This window comes from Mchenga conophoros, linkage group LG12 (assembly GCF_057382185.1).
Source record: "Mchenga conophoros isolate Kocher_MC1m ecotype Shallow Benthic linkage group LG12, M_conophoros_male_GT1.1, whole genome shotgun sequence".
Classification (NCBI taxonomy): Eukaryota; Metazoa; Chordata; class Actinopteri; order Cichliformes; family Cichlidae; genus Mchenga; species Mchenga conophoros.
In genome coordinates, this window is record NC_140537.1 from 7,603,366 (window position 1) to 7,624,864 (window position 21,499).

Consider the following 21,499-nt stretch of genomic DNA (forward strand, 5'->3'; position numbering starts at 1 on the left):
CCTCCCCAAGCAATATTATGTGTTTCTGCCCCTGGTCAGATATTTGCTTGCTCTGCTGAGCTGTAAAATCGAGTTGTAATTGTATGCTGAAAACAGCAAATCTTAAAATTTTAAAAATGAGTGAGCTGACACAGTTGGGAGCTGTTGAAGGTCTGAGGTTAAGCTATGAAAGTGATAATGTTCTCTATTACCAGCCAAGCTTCTGTATGTTGTTGCTCCGTCCTCTGTTTCGCTCTCAGAGCTGTCTTGTTTCAGTGCTGCCATTCGCCTTTCATTCATTTGTCTCTGGAAAGGGGAATGTAAAACCTCCGGGTTTATTTAGTACACTGCTGGACCACGACAATATTAGTTTAAAAAGAGCAGTTCTAACAGTTTATTACAGTTATCAAGCTAAATGTCACAAATTGATTTTTCCTTTATTCACCTTAGATATCCTTTCTTTGCTCCACTGGCTGACTCCTTTGCTGACACTGACTACACACTCTACAGCGCGGTTTAGAGCCTGTTGAACCTCCTCCAAAGCTGGAACCATGACAATGTTAGGGATGGAAAGGGTCATGTTTACTCTGAAGATTGCATGGTGATCGCTGCTTTTGCCATGGCTGGTTGGGTCACTTGCAGCTTCAGAGGGAGAGAAGGGTAACACACATAAAGTATTGGAATAGACATTTTATGAGCTTATTTTAAATATTTTAGGCCTTTACAGAAATATAGCAAACAATTAAACAAGACGCACCAGAGAAGTGTATGAGCGAGGACGTATGTATGCGCTTGCGCAACATCTCAAGGGTGTTGCGTGTCACTTTGAGCAAGGCATCCACATTACGGTGGTTGAAGTAGGACAGCAGCTCCTGGGCTTCCTGCTCCATCACTTCCATCAAGTCCCTCTTCTTCTTCCTCCTCACCAACGGAGAAGAAGGACCAACACTAGCAGAACGTAGCAGCGTGTTTCTGGAGAAGAGACGCTCGTCATCACCTAAGAAGGTGACACGTTTACAGTCAATACGAACACCTTCAGCAACACTTCACCTTGAATAAATCAGCATTATAATAAAAGTAAAAACAACAAGGTCCTAAAAAAGGTAATCCCCTTTCCTTTAAAAACCTTTGAACTGCCTTTTTTAACTTGTCTCTTACAGCATTGAATCATAATTATCACACTGTATTGTGTTTGATCGTGAAAGGAAACTGTCAGCATACCTTCACTGTCATTGTGGTCTATGGTCTTGCTCTCTGTGCAGCTTTCTTCCTCAAACTTCTCCACCTCCTCTCTCTGATTGTGGTCAAACTCTAGCAGCATGTTGATCAGTTCATTAGCTGCCTCCTCCACCAGTGAGCTCTTCATGTTCACTTTCTGGGCTTGTCTTATGCAAAGGTCCTAGACACATGCAGATATACAGTTCAGTTCAATGTAATTAATCTTTAGAATAAGAAATAATGTTTAAATACAGAAAAAAGTATTTTAAATGTGTGAGAATTACCAAAACCACTTAATAAATATTGATAGCATCTTTCAGATGTCTGCATAGTTACACAGACTTAGTAGAGCAACAATAACCCAGCGGATACTTTTATTTTATTTGTCTTCGTTTACCCTGGTGGTTTGAACAAACTCCTCACAGGTCACAGGCTCATCCTCTGGCAGGACACACAGGTTGGATATGCTCATCTCCTGCAGTACTGCTTCTATTCTAAACTCCACCAGGTCATTCACTCTGTCCATCAGCAACTCAAGATCAGCTAAACAGACAAAAAAAACCACACAAAAGAGAAAGGGAGGGACACAAACCCACCAAAAATAAGGGAAAGAGGGAAAAATCAAGGGGAACTTGTTATGCGTTTGAACAAAGGAGAGAACAGTGATAAACAGACAATTCAGTATAAAAAAAGACAATGTGTAGAGAGAGAAAGAATCTATTGAATATATGAGTGTTACTTGTGAGAAAGCCACCTATGCAATAAATCCATTAATCACACGCAGCCAGTGCTGAGTTGCAGGAATGTCTCGTGTCAGCGTGTACAGGATCGATCTCGTTACATTTTTTGCTTACCCAACACTTTGTCGATGCGGTCGAGATACTTGTCAATATTCAGAGATGTCCAGTTGAGGGAGGTCAAACCCAGTTGTATAGCCTCATCCACCTGTCAAGTAAGTCATGTATGGTATGATGATGGTGATGCACTTTGTAAGCAACCTGCTGTGACAGTCAGTCTCATACCTGTCACCAGTTTAATGCTTAGAAAAGATTCATGACGAAACCAAGCAACAATAAAAAAGGATCTAACATTTTTTTGTGTGTTCTTCTGACTTACTAGAGACAACTGAAAATAAAAACATAAAATCAAATGAAATCAAATAAAATGAGTCCTATTTTGAACTTTTATGTAATCACATGACGCTCGATCATGGGATGCTGGGTTGGACTGAAATGCAGGACTTTGCAGAGAAATATAAAATCAAAACAAAGCTTTATTAGCTAGCACTGGCAAACATAATTTAGCTAACTGGAGCGCGCACAACATGAAGGATTTGACATCGACATGATAAAGAACAGAGGGAAACCATCCATCCTTAGACTACGATGACTGAGAACCTTCACAGACACATCCATCCATCCATTTTCTTACCCTTATCCGGGGCTGGGTCTTGGGGCAGCAGCCTAAGTAGAGAAGCTGAGACCTCCCTCTCCCCAGTCACCTCCTCCACTACCCAAAGCTCATGACCACAGGTGAGGGTAGGGACAAAAACTAACTTTGAGTCAAGCTCAGTTGCTTTGATCTCTTGCCCAAGATGTTGATTTTTTTTATTTTTACCAAAGTTCATTTTTTGGGTTAAATAAAAAACACTTTTTTGGACTTTAACCTGTGCCTGACTGTCCTTTACTGTTCGGTCAATCACTCTAGGATTCCCAATCCCAGCCGGCCACCTCGCACCAAGGGCGCGTCTCCAGGAGACTAGTTCCAGAGCCCAAGCCATTCACATCCACCATATCTAGCCGCTACCTCTCAACACTCACACACTAACTCAGGCTCCTTCTCCATGAGAGAGGTGACATTCCATGTCCCAATTGCTAGTTTTGGTAGCCGAGGGTCGGTCCACTTACCTTAGCTACATGTGGCATGGCCAGCTGTTCAAAGACACTCTGAATCTTGGCACGCACTCTAGTGTTCTCGCTCAACATCAGCTGAAATGAGATAGATGCATGTTGGAGCATTTTTGCAATCACACAAAAGGGATGAACTGAATTTTTCAGTTGACAATAAAATGGGTTTTTGTCGATTTTAGTCATTTTAAAAAATCTGTGTGGAATTTAAACACAATTCCAGGATGTTTTATACTCCTACAGGGAGTGCAGAATTATTAGGCAAGTTGTATTTTTGAGGAATAATTTTATTATTGAACAACAACCATGTTCTCAATGAACCCAAAAAACTCATTAATATCAAAGCTGAATGTTTTTGGAAGTAGTTTTTAGTTTGTTTTTAGTTTTAGCTATTTTAGGGGGATATCTGTGTGTGCAGGTGACTATTACTGTGCATAATTATTAGGCAACTTAACAAAAAACAAATATATACCCATTTCAATTATTTATTTTTACCAGTGAAACCAATATAACATCTCCACATTCACAAATATACATTTCTGACATTCAAAAACAAAACAAAAACAAATCAGTGACCAATATAGCCACCTTTCTTTGCAAGGACACTCAAAAGCCTGCCATCCATGGATTCTGTCAGTGTTTTGATCTGTTCACCATCAACATTGCGTGCAGCAGCAACCACAGCCTCCCAGACACTGTTCAGAGAGGTGTACTGTTTTCCCTCCTTGTAAATCTCACATTTGATGATGGACCACAGGTTCTCAATGGGGTTCAGATCAGGTGAACAAGGAGGCCATGTCATTAGTTTTTCTTCTTTTATACCCTTTCTTGCCAGCCACGCTGTGGAGTACTTGGACGCGTGTGATGGAGCATTGTCCTGCATGGAAATCATGTTTTTCTTGAAGGATGCAGACTTCTTCCTGTACCACTGCTTGAAGAAGGTGTCTTCCAGAAACTGGCAGTAGGACTGGGAGTTGAGCTTGACTCCATCCTCAACCCGAAAAGGCCCCACAAGCTCATCTTTGATGATACCAGCCCAAACCAGTACTCCACCTCCACCTTGCTGGCGTCTGAGTCGGACTGGAGCTCTCTGCCCTTTACCAATCCAGCCACGGGCCCATCCATCTGGCCCATCAAGACTCACTTTCATTTCATCAGTCCATAAAACCTTAGAAAAATCAGTCTTGAGATATTTCTTGGCCCAGTCTTGACGTTTCAGCTTGTGTGTCTTGTTCAGTGGTGGTCCTCTTTCAGCCTTTCTTACCTTGGCCATGTCTCTGAGTATTGCACACCTTGTGCTTTTGGGCACTCCAGTGATGTTGCAGCTCTGAAATATGGCCAAACTGGTGGCAAGTGGCATCTTGGCAGCTGCACGCTTGACTTTTCTCAGTTCATGGGCAGTTATTTTGCGCCTTGGTTTTTCCACACGCTTCTTGCGACCCTGTTGACTATTTTGAATGAAACGCTCGATTGTTCGATGATCACGCTTCAGAAGCTTTGCAATTTTGAGACTGCTGCATCCCTCTGCAAGATATCTCACTATTTTTGACTTTTCTGTGCCTGTCAAGTCCTTCTTTTGACCCATTTTGCCAAAGGAAAGGACGTTGCCTAATAATTATGCACACCTGATATAGGGTGTTGATGTCATTAGACCACACCCCTTCTCATTACAGGGATGCACATCACCTAATATGCTTAATTGGTAGTAGGCTTTCGAGCCTATACAGCTTGGAGTAAGACAACATGCATGAAGAGGATGATGTGGACAAAATACTCATTTGCCTAATAATTCTGCACTCCCTGTAGTTACATGCAGCTTTGATCATTTGGTTGTTCACTGTATGCATTTTTGAAATTTTAGCTACAACTGTGTGCTATGCTCACCTGTATTCTATTGTAGTGTTTCTTAAAGACGTCCTGTTTTTGCAGCAGTAGAAGAGCAAAGGGAGGGATTGCCAAATTCATCTTTGTCATGCAGTTCACCTCTCTGATCTGCGTCAGAATCTCTGGGTCAAAGTTCACAAATAACTCGCCAGTTTCTGGAGATCTGACCAGAAGAGAGGCTTGCAGGCCAACTTTGGCATCCTCCATCTGCGTTGAGGTGTTTAGTGAGGTTTATGTGAAGAGATGCAGGGAAAATGTGTGAATAAGAGGGGAGAAAAGATGTTCATTCAGTTTGTGTTTCAGATCCTCAAACTAATTTTAATATTAGACAAAGATAACCCAAGTATGGACAAAATGTAGTTTTTTCCAGCAAGAACTGCAATGATTCTTTTATCTCGCTGTAGAAGAACTTTGCCTCTTTCTTGTTTACAGAATTGTTTTAATTCAGCCACACTAGAAGGTTTTCAAGGACAAGTCATGGCAAAACACCTCAATCTGATTTAACTCCAGACTTTGACCGGGCCACTCCAAACCCTTCATTTTGTTTATTTATTTATTTGTCATTTCCACTTTATTTGTCAGTGACCAAGCAAAAACAGAACCTCTGTAGAGAAAGGATGCATTGTACCAGATTTAGCTGCTAGCTTGTTTTCATCTGCAGCTCCTGAGACGTTGAGACATTCATAGGTGGACTTCCTGGTGTTTTTCACATCTGTTGTCCTGCTACATAACCCAATTACACTTCAGTTTGTGCCACTTCAAGGCACAAACTGATGGCCAGACATTGTCCTTCAGGAGCTGGTGTGATATTGCTTTTATGAAATGCTGCATTAGTTTTGTGCTGGATGTCACTCTCATCAGTCCACAAAATATATCGGGGAGCATTAAGATGTTTTTTGGCAGATCTGAGTTTGGCAACAGTGGGACTGATTTGATGAAAGAGTTTTCATAGTTGACAGTTTAGTTTTTACAATGGGGTTTAGTGTTTTAGCAATTCAGAAAAACTCTAATACACCTGTGCTTTTCCCAGCAACTGAGGCTTTTACCCTGCACAGTTTAAGGTATGATAAAGCACTGACCTTATAAATGGCACAAAATACACATTTTAGCTGGGAGCTGGTCATTCACAGGGGAAAGGCTCCATTGTACAACGACAACAACAGTAGTAATAGTAATAATAAATTATTATTAGTCAGGCAAGTATATCATATACCAAACATGCTTCCAAACTAATGACATTTTTTTGCATTCTTCACATCAGGTCAAAATGTACTTTTTTTTAAAAAGTGACTGGCACTGCGGAAATGGATCTACAGCACCACTTAAGAAATTTTAAAGAACTTCTAACAACTTATTTACAGCTTGAAATACGTGTATGACATTTATTACACACAGATTCAGTGAACCCAATCCAAAGAGGAAGTCTGGAAGTCCGCCATTTTGAATGTAAAATGACATTTTGGCACAGTTTTAGTGTTTTCCAGGCATCGCTGGTTTACACATTCGCCTGCAAAGTGAGAGGTCACTGGTTAAATTCCATTTGGTTACTTCAGGAACTTTTTGGGGTTACTTCAGAAAGGGACATCTTCGTCAAAGCCATGTTTGTGGTGGAATTTTGATCATTTATCACTGGACATAAGATTTTCATCTCTAAAAATGTATTTTGTCCAGTCTGTCCCAAACTTCACACTTTTGATGACAGTCTGGCGACGACTACATGCCAATATCTGGTCACACATGGTGCCACAGTTCTCACATAACATTTTAATCAAGACTACCCCACTGTGATTGAAGCATTTCTTGCAAAACAATCATAACCAAACAAAACCTTTCCTGTTCTGTAAATGAACAGTAGGACAAAATGATTACTAGTCATTGCGGAAAGCACAATTAATGTTTTTGTTTACATCGTTGGAACGAGGAAAAATTCCCCCACCACAAAAACAGAAATACTCATGAAAGCAACCTGTAGTGCAAACACGAGGGCTGAATTTATTACTTCCTGCACTAGAAACCTGCCGATGTTGCTGATATGGATAGATCACCAGTCTTCCTTGTCTTTATCTTATTATCTCCTGTTGAGATGTCGCAGCAGAAAATGCAGCCTGGCCTGTTGAAACATTGTTTTTTTTTAGTGTTTCAACTGAAAAAATAGAATGCCTTTGATCCAAATGGAATGCATCTTGTGAAAAAAGGTGACATCTTGTGACATCACAAGATGATGACATAGATCCTTTGTTATGTCATCATCTTGCTGAGAGAAAAAACCCTTAAGTAGGAGCTTTGCTCTGTTAAACTTTAATGCTCAACGGACCTTGACCTGACAGCAAGCAAACCCTTTTTGGAGAGTTTTGAGAGAATTTTACTTAGCAATTCACCGACCAAGCCGACACATTTCACCATGTCAGCTCACCCATCCTTCAGCTCAAATGAGCTTGGATTAGTTAAAGGGAGCATTTTGGGAAAGCACTACAAGGTAGAGGCTTTCCTTGGAGAAGGGGGCTTTGGTATTGTAGCCAAATGTCGTGATACCATGACTAACCGAGCTGTGGCTATTAAAGTGAACAAGAGCCGCCCTGATATTCTGCAACAGGCGAAATTGGAAATTTTCATCCTGGAGCAGCTGCGAAGGTTGGATTCAGATGCCGCCAACATTGTTCAATGGGATGGCTTTTTTCACGACGGAGAGCGGGTTTGCCTGAAATTTGAACTCCTTGATCAATGCCTGAGGGACTACATATGGGACCGGAAAAACCACTGTCTCCCCATAAGCGAAGTCAGGCCAATTTTAGGTCAACTGACAAATGCTCTGTCCCACCTGGGTTCTGTGGGAATGGTGCACGCTGACCTCAAACCTGGAAACATCATGGTTGTAAACCGCCATGAGTCTCCCATCAAAGTCAAACTTATAGACTTTGGCCTCGCATGTCCTGCGTCTGCAGTGATGCCTGGTGACCGTGTGGGGACGGTTGGTTATTGTGCACCTGAGGTTATGCTTGGCCTTCCTTACAATGAAGCAATTGACATGTGGTCTCTGGGGCTGGTAGCTGTGGAGCTTGCTACAGGGCTGCCACTCTACCCTGGAAATGAAGACTATGATGTTTTGAAATTCATCATAGAGACTCAGGGTCAGCCACCAGATCATGTTCTAGACTCTGGCGTCTACACTGAAGACTATTTCATTGAAGACAAAGACAAGCAACAGCGCTGGACATTTAAGACTGACCAACAATTTCAGTATGAGACAGGATATGAGTCCCTGGAGACAAGATGCATAAAACTGACGCGTCTGGATGACCTTGAACAAATAATAATGTTTAGACGAGGACCAGAAGCTGGCCAACGCTTATTTGTCAGCTTAATTAAACAGATGTTGGCCTTGGATGCACACCAGCGGATAACACCCTCGGAGGTTCTCCGGCATCCCTTTTTCAGCCCTAAGAGTTCCCTGTGCATTGACATGAGTGCTGAAATATCACAAAACCCTGTGGTCTTTCAGCACCCTTCAAACTTGGAAAGCAAGAGATCACAGAAAATCAACTGCAGTTTTCAAAACTCGGTTGAATTTTCTCAGCAAGTATTCGTCCACACATCAGCCAGTCCATCATTCAGCTCAGATGAGCTTGAATTAGTTAAAGGGAGCATTTTGGGAAAGCACTACAAGGTAGAGGCTTTCCTCGGAGAAGGGGGCTTTGGTATTGTAGCCAAATGCCGCGACACAACAACCAACCAAGCTGTTGCCATTAAAGTCAACAAGAGCGACCCTGATATTCTGCAACAGGCACATGTGGAAATTTTCATCCTGGAGCAGCTGCGAAGGTTGGATCCAGATGCCGCCAACATTGTTCAATGGAACGGCTTTTTCCACGACGGACAGCGGGTTTGCCTGAAATTTGAACTCCTTGATCAATGCCTGTGGGACTACATAGGGGACCGGAATAAACAGGGTCTCCCCATAAGCGAAGTCAGGCCAATTTTAGGTCAAATCACAAATGCTCTGTCCCACCTGAGTTCTGTGGGAATAGTGCACGCTGACCTCAAACCTGGAAACATCATGGTTGTAAACCGCCATGAGTCTCCCATCAAAGTCAAACTTATAGACTTTGGCCTCGCATGTCCTGCGTCTGCAGTGATACCTGGTGACTTTGTGGGGACGGTTGGTTACTGTGCACCTGAGGTTATGCTTGGCCTTCCTTACAATGAAGCAAGTGACATGTGGTCTCTGGGGCTGGTGGCTGTGGAGCTTGCTACAGGGCTGCCACTCTACCCTTCGGAGAATGACTATGATTATCTGAAATTCATCATAGAGACTCAGGGTCAGCCACCAGATCATGTGCTAGACTCTGGCGTGTACACTGAAAACTATTTCATTGGAGACAAATACAAGCAACAGCGCTGGACATTTAAGACGGAAGAACAATATAAAGGCTCTGTTCCAGGGACAGGACATGAATCCCTGGAGACAAGATACATAATACTTACACGTCTGGATGACCTTGAACAGCTAATGATGTTTAGACGAGGACCAGAAGCGGGCCAACGCTTATTTGTCAGCCTAATTAAACAGATGTTGGCCTTGGATGCACACCAGCGGATAACACCCTCTCAGGTTCTCCGGCATCCCTTTTTCAGCCCTGGCCTCTCTAAAAGGTTCCCATGTATCAACATTGAAAGACCATACTGAATCAGTCTCCAGCATGGCATCTTCCACCCTGGACAAAAGTGATAAAAATACAAACTGGGGTTGGAAAATGACATTAACAGCAAATTACAATGCAAAAATTAATTAAGCTGCTCCAAAAATGATCACTTTGGCTTCTTTTTTTTAAATTTTCACTCCCCCCACCCCAACCAGTCGTGGCAGAGGGCTGTCCCTTCCTGAGCCTGGCTCTGTTGAAGGTTTCTTCCTTTTTAAAGGGAGTTTTTCCTTCCCACTGTCGCTAAATGCTTGCTCATAGGGAAATCTTCTGATTGTTGGAGTGGCCAAAACTCTAGGGGAAGTAGCAATTCTTGTGAAAATTTAAAAAAAAAAGCCTACCAATCTTCAAAGCGCAGCAGTGGACACCTTACCATCACATCAGTCCTTCAATCAGACCTAAAACACCACCTTTACAGAAATAAATTCCATACAAATTGGAAATAAATTGCGTAATAATTGTTGTTTTTGATTGTTTATAAATATATAGAGCTACCCTTCAGCCTCCTAGTAGACATACCTGTGTTATGAATGTGAAACTCCTCTGATTTTCAGAAAAGTTGACCTCTGACCTTGAAGTCAAGGTCATTGAGATTTAAGCTTCACAGAGATTTTCAGTAGATGCAACCATGGTATTGACTTGAAAATTCTACACTATCAAAGACTTAGGTGCCCACAGCACCGCGCCATATACAAAAGATTTTTCTATTCATTTATGTATTATTAGTTTATTTATTTCTTCATCCCGCTCTCTCTCTTTTTTTTAATTCACCTTTCTGTTGCGATGCTCTGGACATTTCTAAACCCCACAAGTTCAGCCTCAATTTTCAACCCAATTTTCCTATACTTTCACTTGAACACGTCCAGCCTTCACCTCTCACCGGTCCTCGTCCCCTCTTCTCACAGCTTCCTGTGTGGCCTCCCAAATCAAACACAGGCCCAAATCAGCCGTTTCTTCTTCTCTGTTCATTCTCTCTTCATCTTTTCAGTCTTTTCTTGGCGGTTAACTCCCAGCATGGCAAATATGAACTCAGACAGTCCAATGCAGTGCTTTCACACAGTCATGTCACTGGTACTCTTTCCAGCTTGTAATTCAGAGCACATGTTCCATTAACATACATGCTGCTGGACCCTTCAGTGTTTTAGGTCAGTTGTACTGTCTTCTGCCTGCTGTTAATTCTTCAAATCTACGGTGTTGTTCTGTCTGTTTTCTGTCTTCATCAGGAGATTGACTGTCCTTTAAGCTTCTTCTCAGGATAAGGGCAGGATGAGAGGTGAAGCTGTAAAATTTCAGCCAAAGCCTGGCCTGTTTTTCGTTCCAATTATGTTAATCTATCATTTTGCCGCTGTACTCATCTGAGGTTGAGCCAAGTCCATGGGCACCTGTATTAACACACTAAGACATTTATTTAATATCATTTTCATTACTATTTCTTAGCACTTTCACTCTCTAATTCCTCTGTTTTCCTTTTGAAACGTCTCTCACAAGCTCACAAGCTATATTCAGACTTCCTGCTTCACTTCCTGCCAGACACACACACACACACACACACACACTCTTCACTTTACTGGATTTTCATCCGTTTCTACAGCCTAATCAAGCTCTTATTTTATGTTCACACTCTATATACCCTCTGTAACTCTACTAATTCTAATATAAAAAGAATGCACCCTCAGTACAGAAAAACAGAAAAGTCAGTGATGCACAAATGTAGCAAAAATAGGAAACATTAGAACTGTAAATGTTTTCTTCCTTGTCTGCAGATTAACAGTCCACAGGTTGGGTGCTTGCACTCTGTTTCGTTCCCTGGAGATGAAGGAGAGAGAGCTCAGAGGACAGCAAGATGGAGGAGTGAAGGAGAAGGTGGTGCAGCTCAGTGTCCAATCAGGAGTGAGCAGTTCTTTCACCACCTTCATTGCTGTCAACAAAGACAACAGAGAGGCGATCCAAGGACCTCTGCACCGCAGACATATTCTACCACCCTGTGAGGTTTGTTTAAAGCAAACAAAGCAATACCATGAAACTGTTAACAGCAGGATGTCAGAGTCAATAGAGAGGACTCAAAAGAGCAACTTCAAATCAAACTATTTATGTAGTAGGTGTTTCTTTGCCAATGTCTTTCCCCTGCATTAGAAAGTAATAAGCCAGATGGAAGTACAACACACATCTATGCATTTCTATAAAAACTGACCTGCCCTGAACTTATAATCTCTCTCTCTCTCTCTTTGTTTTTCCTTAAAGTGATGGCTGTCCATTCGTCCTGTAAAAGTTGTAAATATAAACCTGAATGAATGGGAGTAGAAACTGTGTGTGCGCATGAAGACATGCTTGTGTCGCTGAGATTGAACAGATTTATGTATGTTCACGTAGCCAAGTGATAATCATATATAATAATCACTGAATAGTAATAATGTTATTGAACAGGTTAAACATTTAGATATCACAAAAAGTTGCAAAAAAGCAAAAAAAACCCCCACACACAGCTGTGAAGTCAGCTGCACATGAATAACATTAGTACAATGACAACTTTAATCAGAGTGAGTTCAGAAGATCCAAAAGTGGGACACTAAAAACAAGCTAGTGAAAGCAAAAAGTGACTTTGAAAAATTTATTTCATAGAATTAAAGCACTGATAGGAAAAAAAACTAAACATGAGAAGAATGGCAATCCTGCAGCGACCAATCAAAGAAGACTGTAATGGCTGCATTGTAAAGAAGTGAGTGAAGAAAGCTGATTTTTTTTTAGTTTTTCTGAGATATGCAGAGTTTTAACGAACAATTTGAACACTATTATTCATTTACATTATTTGTTCTCAACAGAGATGGGCAGTAATGCGTTACAAGTAACGAGTTACTGTAATCCGATTACAGGCACTTGCCCTGGTGGCCATTCTTTCAGTGGGCATTTCTCAACAACAACTACAAACACTAGTGAAGTGAATGGGCATTTAATTAAATAATGAAACATTTAATTCAATAATTAATGGCATATTTAATTCATTCATTTTGTCACTCCTGGCCCTCCACACCTCACTGCCATGATTGTTTGTGTAGTTATTGGATTCTAAAACTACTAGAATAGAATAGAAAACACATAAGATGCAGTCTCTGTTTTTTCTTCACCTTATTAATTTGAACTGAACTGAAATAAATCCGTTCTTTTCTGTATGGTAATGACTAGGACCTGTCCCAGCTGTCTCTGGTGGATTCAGTATTGTCTCCAATGTTTCTGATAACTTCCAGTTTGGGAAGTTTCCCATGCAGGTGAGGAATGCAGTGACTGACAGACTACCCCTCCTTCATTTAGGACCCATGCCAAACACTGAGTAAAGACTTCCTTGCATTAAACCTGCATAGCTGTTTTCACATTTATAACAAATCACCTAAGTGACCGGCAGTGATCGTATAGTGCTCTGAGTTGTTGCCTAAACAAGCCCTCTTCAAATCGGAGTTACAGCAGAGAGAATATGGCACTGAAGCAATGATGACAGCTTTAATAACCTATTTTATCTTCAATTATTCTTGTATGAAATTCTCTTAAAGTAGCAACTGAATTTCAACCAACTCAGCTAGCTCTGCATATTTTATTTCCTCTGTTAAAATAAAATGTGGCGGAGCCCAGCTGTAATTGTACCTTGCATTAATATGGTGTATTATTGATGGTGACACAGCACTGCTTAGCATGTCGTCCTGAATCTCAGGTGTGCCAATGACCTGTGCAGTATATGAGGCACTAAAATCCTGGTGGATTTCTGGGATACGAACAGGACGGAGTCATGTGAGCTCTATCAATATTGCACCACTTACGTCTCAGACCTGTATTTATGTATTTATGCACTGAAATCGTGCTGTAATATCCAGTTAACTGTCCACATTTGTACTCTGTTTTTCCATTTATTATATTTTTTTTCATTAATTTGTCTGAAAAAAGATCCACGTTGTAACCAAAGAGAGACTAAATCAATGGTCTCTAATAGCAGCCAAATTATAAGAGCTTTCATTAGTGATGGTGAGATGAAGCCTTGTGATGAACTGAAGCTTTCCATCCAACTGGTCGACTCATGGTTCGAAGCATTGTGACGATTCATTGGCTCTACTGCGCCATCAAGTGGACGATTAAAGTCAGACAGGCTCAATGATTATAATGATGTGATGTGTAAACCTCTAAACTTACAGTTTTTTCTGAATGCTTAAACCCTAACTGTGATTCCTGTAGCACAATCTCTAAAACTATTCAGACTTATAGCAAAACCACTCACTGAGTTTGCAAAACTAAAAGCACATAAACTGCTTTGCACTCAGTTTGCAATTTTGTAACACACACTTTGCAAAACGGTAGGCACAATTCACTGCACAACACTCAATTACCAAATTTCCAACACACTCCTAGCAAAAGTATACACATGTATGGCTATCATTAACACTAATTTGCCAACTGTCTGGCACACTTTCACATGTGAAAACTTTTTTAGATAATTAGTTCACTTTGCAATCAGCCTAAGCACTATAATACAGGTAAGCTGTGTGTGCGGAGTACAATGGAGGGAGCAGAAAGAGTGAGAAGTAGAGGAGGCCGAGGAAGAGGACGTGGAGGTGAAGAAGTAGGATGAAGAGGATGACAAGGACAAGGAGGAGCAAGAGGAAGACGAGGAGGGGGGAGAGGAAGATGAGGAGGGGGGAGAGGAAGGGTAGGAAGAGTAAGAAATAGAATTGCTGATGACAATAGTGGACCATGTAATCAACCATGTAATCAACCGTGGAATGACCCTGAGGGTAGCTGGCCAACGGGTCCAGCCTAACTCGAGCCGCTACACTGTAGCAAGTACCATAAGGACATCTTGAAATGAGAATCGGTTAGTACAGTCACTTCGCACAAAGATTTGTAGCACTGCCATATGCCAATGAGAAACACACCAATACCATTGATGTAAAAATACTGAAATTGTTACTTTACAGAATTGCTAGATGACCAGATGCTGGGGGCAGAGGAAGCATGTTCACTGCAGACCAAGTAACCCATATAGTCATTATGGCGATTGCAAATAATCCTATACTTGGAAATGAACACTTGTGTTTGTTTTGATGTGTTTCAAGTACACCAGTACTTGAAGTTTGGATCCCTCTATGCTTATGGATCTATGACAGAAGTATGAGCTCAAACTGACATAGCCTACCTTGTGCACAGAGAAAGCAAAAGCCAGATGTGTTTTGTATTCATACCATCAGTGTGCAGTTGGCGCATTGTGTGCTTAGTAGATGATGGCTTGTGTGTACTGTTTGATACGGAAACACCATTTTTACGAAGGTGTGAAGAGTTAATCTAGCTGTGTTTGCTTTTGCAAGAGAACTACAATGTTTTGATTATTGGGTGACAGGTTTTCTTATTTGTGTGAAGAGTTTTGCAAAATTAGCCAATAGTTACAAAAAATGTGCTTAGGCATTCAGAAAAAACTGTAATAAACTAAAAGACAGAAATCAGATTATAAGATCTGTGGTGTTGTTGATTTATATTATGGTACTTATCATTTGTGATATTTATTACTGTGTGCATACTTTATTAGGAGAGATGAGATTAAATGTTGTCAGACAAATATTCTCTTCCTTGCTGGTTCCATCGAAGGAGAAATGTTCAAGTAAGTATGTAACTGGGACGTAATCCAATTCCACAACACAATGTGACGGGGAATCAGCTGTGTTTTGCTGCCCAATTTATTTAGAATCTGGTGCAAACCGGCGAGCCAGTTCCTGAATCAGTCACGTGGTACGGACTGCCCGCGAGGCCTCGAACATCACTGCATACGTAATCAAAGCAAGCCTCGATACGCGCTTTACAAAACTACCACGAGATTACCCGACACACGCTTCAAAGCTTCGACACACAGGAGACATCACTACTGCACACAGCCTTCACACGACAACAGGTGCACCACACTGCTAAGTGTGTTTTGTGTTTAGAGTTTTGCTAAATGGGAGACTGAGCTTTGAATAGTGTTTAAGATTTTGGCAACAGTGGGACTGATTTGATGAAAGAGTTTTCATAGTTGACAGTTTAGTTTTTACAATGGGGTTTAGTGTTTTAGCAATTCAGAAAAACTCTAATACACCTGTGCTTTTCCCAGCAACTGAGGCTTTTACCCTGCACAGTTTAAGGTATGATAAAGCACTGACCTTATAAATGGCACAAAATACACATTTTAGCTGGGAGCTGGTCATTCACAGGGGAAAGGCTCCATTGTACAACGACAACAACAGTAGTAATAGTAATAATAAATTATTATTAGTCAGGCAAGTATATCATATACCAAACATGCTTCCAAACTAATGACATTTTTTTGCATTCTTCACATCAGGTCAAAATGTACTTTTTTTTAAAAAGTGACTGGCACTGCGGAAATGGATCTACAGCACCACTTAAGAAATTTTAAAGAACTTCTAACAACTTATTTACAGCTTGAAATACGTGTATGACATTTATTACACACAGATTCAGTGAACCCAATCCAAAGAGGAAGTCTGGAAGTCCGCCATTTTGAATGTAAAATGACATTTTGGCACAGTTTTAGTGTTTTCCAGGCATCGCTGGTTTACACATTCGCCTGCAAAGTGAGAGGTCACTGGTTAAATTCCATTTGGTTACTTCAGGAACTTTTTGGGGTTACTTCAGAAAGGGACATCTTCGTCAAAGCCATGTTTGTGGTGGAATTTTGATCATTTATCACTGGACATAAGATTTTCATCTCTAAAAATGTATTTTGTCCAGTCTGTCCCAAACTTCACACTTTTGATGACAGTCTGGCGACGACTACATGCCAATATCTGGTCACACATGGTGCCACAGTTCTCACATAACATTTTAATCAAGACTACCCCACTGTGATTGAAGCATTTCTTGCAAAACAATCATAACCAAACAAAACCTTTCCTGTTCTGTAAATGAACAGTAGGACAAAATGATTACTAGTCATTGCGGAAAGCACAATTAATGTTTTTGTTTACATCGTTGGAACGAGGAAAAATTCCCCCACCACAAAAACAGAAATACTCATGAAAGCAACCTGTAGTGCAAACACGAGGGCTGAATTTATTACTTCCTGCACTAGAAACCTGCCGATGTTGCTGATATGGATAGATCACCAGTCTTCCTTGTCTTTATCTTATTATCTCCTGTTGAGATGTCGCAGCAGAAAATGCAGCCTGGCCTGTTGAAACATTGTTTTTTTTTAGTGTTTCAACTGAAAAAATAGAATGCCTTTGATCCAAATGGAATGCATCTTGTGAAAAAAGGTGACATCTTGTGACATCACAAGATGATGACATAGATCCTTTGTTATGTCATCATCTTGCTGAGAGAAAAAACCCTTAAGTAGGAGCTTTGCTCTGTTAAACTTTAATGCTCAACGGACCTTGACCTGACAGCAAGCAAACCCTTTTTGGAGAGTTTTGAGAGAATTTTACTTAGCAATTCACCGACCAAGCCGACACATTTCACCATGTCAGCTCACCCATCCTTCAGCTCAAATGAGCTTGGATTAGTTAAAGGGAGCATTTTGGGAAAGCACTACAAGGTAGAGGCTTTCCTTGGAGAAGGGGGCTTTGGTATTGTAGCCAAATGTCGTGATACCATGACTAACCGAGCTGTGGCTATTAAAGTGAACAAGAGCCGCCCTGATATTCTGCAACAGGCGAAATTGGAAATTTTCATCCTGGAGCAGCTGCGAAGGTTGGATTCAGATGCCGCCAACATTGTTCAATGGGATGGCTTTTTTCACGACGGAGAGCGGGTTTGCCTGAAATTTGAACTCCTTGATCAATGCCTGAGGGACTACATATGGGACCGGAAAAACCACTGTCTCCCCATAAGCGAAGTCAGGCCAATTTTAGGTCAACTGACAAATGCTCTGTCCCACCTGGGTTCTGTGGGAATGGTGCACGCTGACCTCAAACCTGGAAACATCATGGTTGTAAACCGCCATGAGTCTCCCATCAAAGTCAAACTTATAGACTTTGGCCTCGCATGTCCTGCGTCTGCAGTGATGCCTGGTGACCGTGTGGGGACGGTTGGTTATTGTGCACCTGAGGTTATGCTTGGCCTTCCTTACAATGAAGCAATTGACATGTGGTCTCTGGGGCTGGTAGCTGTGGAGCTTGCTACAGGGCTGCCACTCTACCCTGGAAATGAAGACTATGATGTTTTGAAATTCATCATAGAGACTCAGGGTCAGCCACCAGATCATGTTCTAGACTCTGGCGTCTACACTGAAGACTATTTCATTGAAGACAAAGACAAGCAACAGCGCTGGACATTTAAGACTGACCAACAATTTCAGTATGAGACAGGATATGAGTCCCTGGAGACAAGATGCATAAAACTGACGCGTCTGGATGACCTTGAACAAATAATAATGTTTAGACGAGGACCAGAAGCTGGCCAACGCTTATTTGTCAGCTTAATTAAACAGATGTTGGCCTTGGATGCACACCAGCGGATAACACCCTCGGAGGTTCTCCGGCATCCCTTTTTCAGCCCTAAGAGTTCCCTGTGCATTGACATGAGTGCTGAAATATCACAAAACCCTGTGGTCTTTCAGCACCCTTCAAACTTGGAAAGCAAGAGATCACAGAAAATCAACTGCAGTTTTCAAAACTCGGTTGAATTTTCTCAGCAAGTATTCGTCCACACATCAGCCAGTCCATCATTCAGCTCAGATGAGCTTGAATTAGTTAAAGGGAGCATTTTGGGAAAGCACTACAAGGTAGAGGCTTTCCTCGGAGAAGGGGGCTTTGGTATTGTAGCCAAATGCCGCGACACAACAACCAACCAAGCTGTTGCCATTAAAGTCAACAAGAGCGACCCTGATATTCTGCAACAGGCACATGTGGAAATTTTCATCCTGGAGCAGCTGCGAAGGTTGGATCCAGATGCCGCCAACATTGTTCAATGGAACGGCTTTTTCCACGACGGACAGCGGGTTTGCCTGAAATTTGAACTCCTTGATCAATGCCTGTGGGACTACATAGGGGACCGGAATAAACAGGGTCTCCCCATAAGCGAAGTCAGGCCAATTTTAGGTCAAATCACAAATGCTCTGTCCCACCTGAGTTCTGTGGGAATAGTGCACGCTGACCTCAAACCTGGAAACATCATGGTTGTAAACCGCCATGAGTCTCCCATCAAAGTCAAACTTATAGACTTTGGCCTCGCATGTCCTGCGTCTGCAGTGATACCTGGTGACTTTGTGGGGACGGTTGGTTACTGTGCACCTGAGGTTATGCTTGGCCTTCCTTACAATGAAGCAAGTGACATGTGGTCTCTGGGGCTGGTGGCTGTGGAGCTTGCTACAGGGCTGCCACTCTACCCTTCGGAGAATGACTATGATTATCTGAAATTCATCATAGAGACTCAGGGTCAGCCACCAGATCATGTGCTAGACTCTGGCGTGTACACTGAAAACTATTTCATTGGAGACAAATACAAGCAACAGCGCTGGACATTTAAGACGGAAGAACAATATAAAGACTCTGTTCCAGGGACAGGACATGAATCCCTGGAGACAAGATACATAATACTTACACGTCTGGATGACCTTGAACAGCTAATGATGTTTAGACGAGGACCAGAAGCGGGCCAACGCTTATTTGTCAGCCTAATTAAACAGATGTTGGCCTTGGATGCACACCAGCGGATAACACCCTCTCAGGTTCTCCGGCATCCCTTTTTCAGCCCTGGCCTCTCTAAAAGGTTCCCATGTATCAACATTGAAAGACCATACTGAATCAGTCTCCAGCATGGCATCTTCCACCCTGGACAAAAGTGATAAAAATACAAACTGGGGTTGGAAAATGACATTAACAGCAAATTACAATGCAAAAATTAATTAAGCTGCTCCAAAAATGATCACTTTGGCTTCTTTTTTTTAAATTTTCACTCCCCCCACCCCAACCAGTCGTGGCAGAGGGCTGTCCCTTCCTGAGCCTGGCTCTGTTGAAGGTTTCTTCCTTTTTAAAGGGAGTTTTTCCTTCCCACTGTCGCTAAATGCTTGCTCATAGGGAAATCTTCTGATTGTTGGAGTGGCCAAAACTCTAGGGGAAGTAGCAATTCTTGTGAAAATTTAAAAAAAAAAGCCTACCAATCTTCAAAGCGCAGCAGTGGACACCTTACCATCACATCAGTCCTTCAATCAGACCTAAAACACCACCTTTACAGAAATAAATTCCATACAAATTGGAAATAAATTGCGTAATAATTGTTGTTTTTGATTATTTATAAATATATAGAGCTACCCTTCAGCCTCCTAGTAGACATACCTGTGTTATGAATGTGAAACTCCTCTGATTTTCAGAAAAGTTGACCTCTGACCTTGAAGTCAAGGTCATTGAGATTTAAGCTTCACAGAGATTTTCAGTAGATGCAACCATGGTATTGACTTGAAAATTCTACACTATCAAAGACTTAGGTGCCCACAGCACCGCGCCATATACAAAAGATTTTTCTATTCATTTATGTATTATTAGTTTATTTATTTCTTCATCCCGCTCTCTCTCTTTTTTTTAATTCACCTTTCTGTTGCGATGCTCTGGACATTTCTAAACCCCACAAGTTCAGCCTCAATTTTCAACCCAATTTTCCTATACTTTCACTTGAACACGTCCAGCCTTCACCTCTCACCGGTCCTCGTCCCCTCTTCTCACAGCTTCCTGTGTGGCCTCCCAAATCAAACACAGGCCCAAATCAGCCGTTTCTTCTTCTCTGTTCATTCTCTCTTCATCTTTTCAGTCTTTTCTTGGCGGTTAACTCCCAGCATGGCAAATATGAACTCAGACAGTCCAATGCAGTGCTTTCACACAGTCATGTCACTGGTACTCTTTCCAGCTTGTAATTCAGAGCACATGTTCCATTAACATACATGCTGCTGGACCCTTCAGTGTTTTAGGTCAGTTGTACTGTCTTCTGCCTGCTGTTAATTCTTCAAATCTACGGTGTTGTTCTGTCTGTTTTCTGTCTTCATCAGGAGATTGACTGTCCTTTAAGCTTCTTCTCAGGATAAGGGCAGGATGAGAGGTGAAGCTGTAAAATTTCAGCCAAAGCCTGGCCTGTTTGTCGTTCCAATTATGTTAATCTATCATTTTGCCGCTGTACTCATCTGAGGTTGAGCCAAGTCCATGGGCACCTGTATTAACACACTAAGACATTTATTTAATATCATTTTCATTACTATTTCTTAGCACTTTCACTCTCTAATTCCTCTGTTTTCCTTTTGAAACGTCTCTCACAAGCTCACAAGCTATATTCAGACTTCCTGCTTCACTTCCTGCCAGACACACACACACACACACACACACACTCTTCACTTTACTGGATTTTCATCCGTTTCTACAGCCTAATCAAGCTCTTATTTTATGTTCACACTCTATATACCCTCTGTAACTCTACTAATTCTAATATAAAAAGAATGCACCCTCAGTACAGAAAAACAGAAAAGTCAGTGATGCACAAATGTAGCAAAAATAGGAAACATTAGAACTGTAAATGTTTTCTTCCTTGTCTGCAGATTAACAGTCCACAGGTTGGGTACTTGCACTCTGATTCGTTCCCTGGAGATGAAGGAGAGAGAGCTCAGAGGACAGCAAGATGGAGGAGTGAAGGAGAAGGTGGTGCAGCTCAGTGTCCAATCAGGAGTGAGCAGTTCTTTCACCACCTTCATTGCTGTCAACAAAGACAACAGAGAGGCGATCCAAGGACCTCTGCACTGCAGACATATTCTACCACCCTGTGAGGTTTGTTTAAAGCAAACAAAGCAATACCATGAAACTGTTA

The 21,499-nt window shown here is 41.6% G+C and overlaps 2 protein-coding genes across 2 annotated transcripts; one reads left to right on the top strand and one right to left on the bottom strand.

Annotated features, from left to right (window-relative positions):
- Positions 1–561: 561 nt before the first annotated feature.
- On the bottom strand, positions 562–5,195 carry LOC146562076 (dynein axonemal heavy chain 5-like). The gene is made up of 6 exons (XM_085293546.1): positions 4,989–5,195; positions 2,052–2,142; positions 1,595–1,740; positions 1,201–1,378; positions 853–976; positions 562–625 (listed from the first exon to the last, which is right to left on the bottom strand). The coding sequence occupies exons 1-6, from the start codon at positions 5,193–5,195 to the stop codon at positions 562–564; spliced, it is 810 nt and encodes a 269-aa protein (XP_085149672.1).
- Positions 5,196–7,255: 2,060 nt separating this feature from the next.
- On the top strand, positions 7,256–19,917 carry LOC146562077 (uncharacterized). The gene is made up of 3 exons (XM_085295034.1): positions 7,256–9,662; positions 11,449–11,674; positions 17,076–19,917. Exons 1-3 carry the CDS (start codon positions 7,390–7,392, stop codon positions 19,455–19,457), a joined length of 4,881 nt encoding a protein of 1,626 aa, XP_085151160.1. The 5' UTR covers positions 7,256–7,389; the 3' UTR covers positions 19,458–19,917.
- The last annotated feature ends 1,582 nt before the right edge of the window (positions 19,918–21,499 follow it).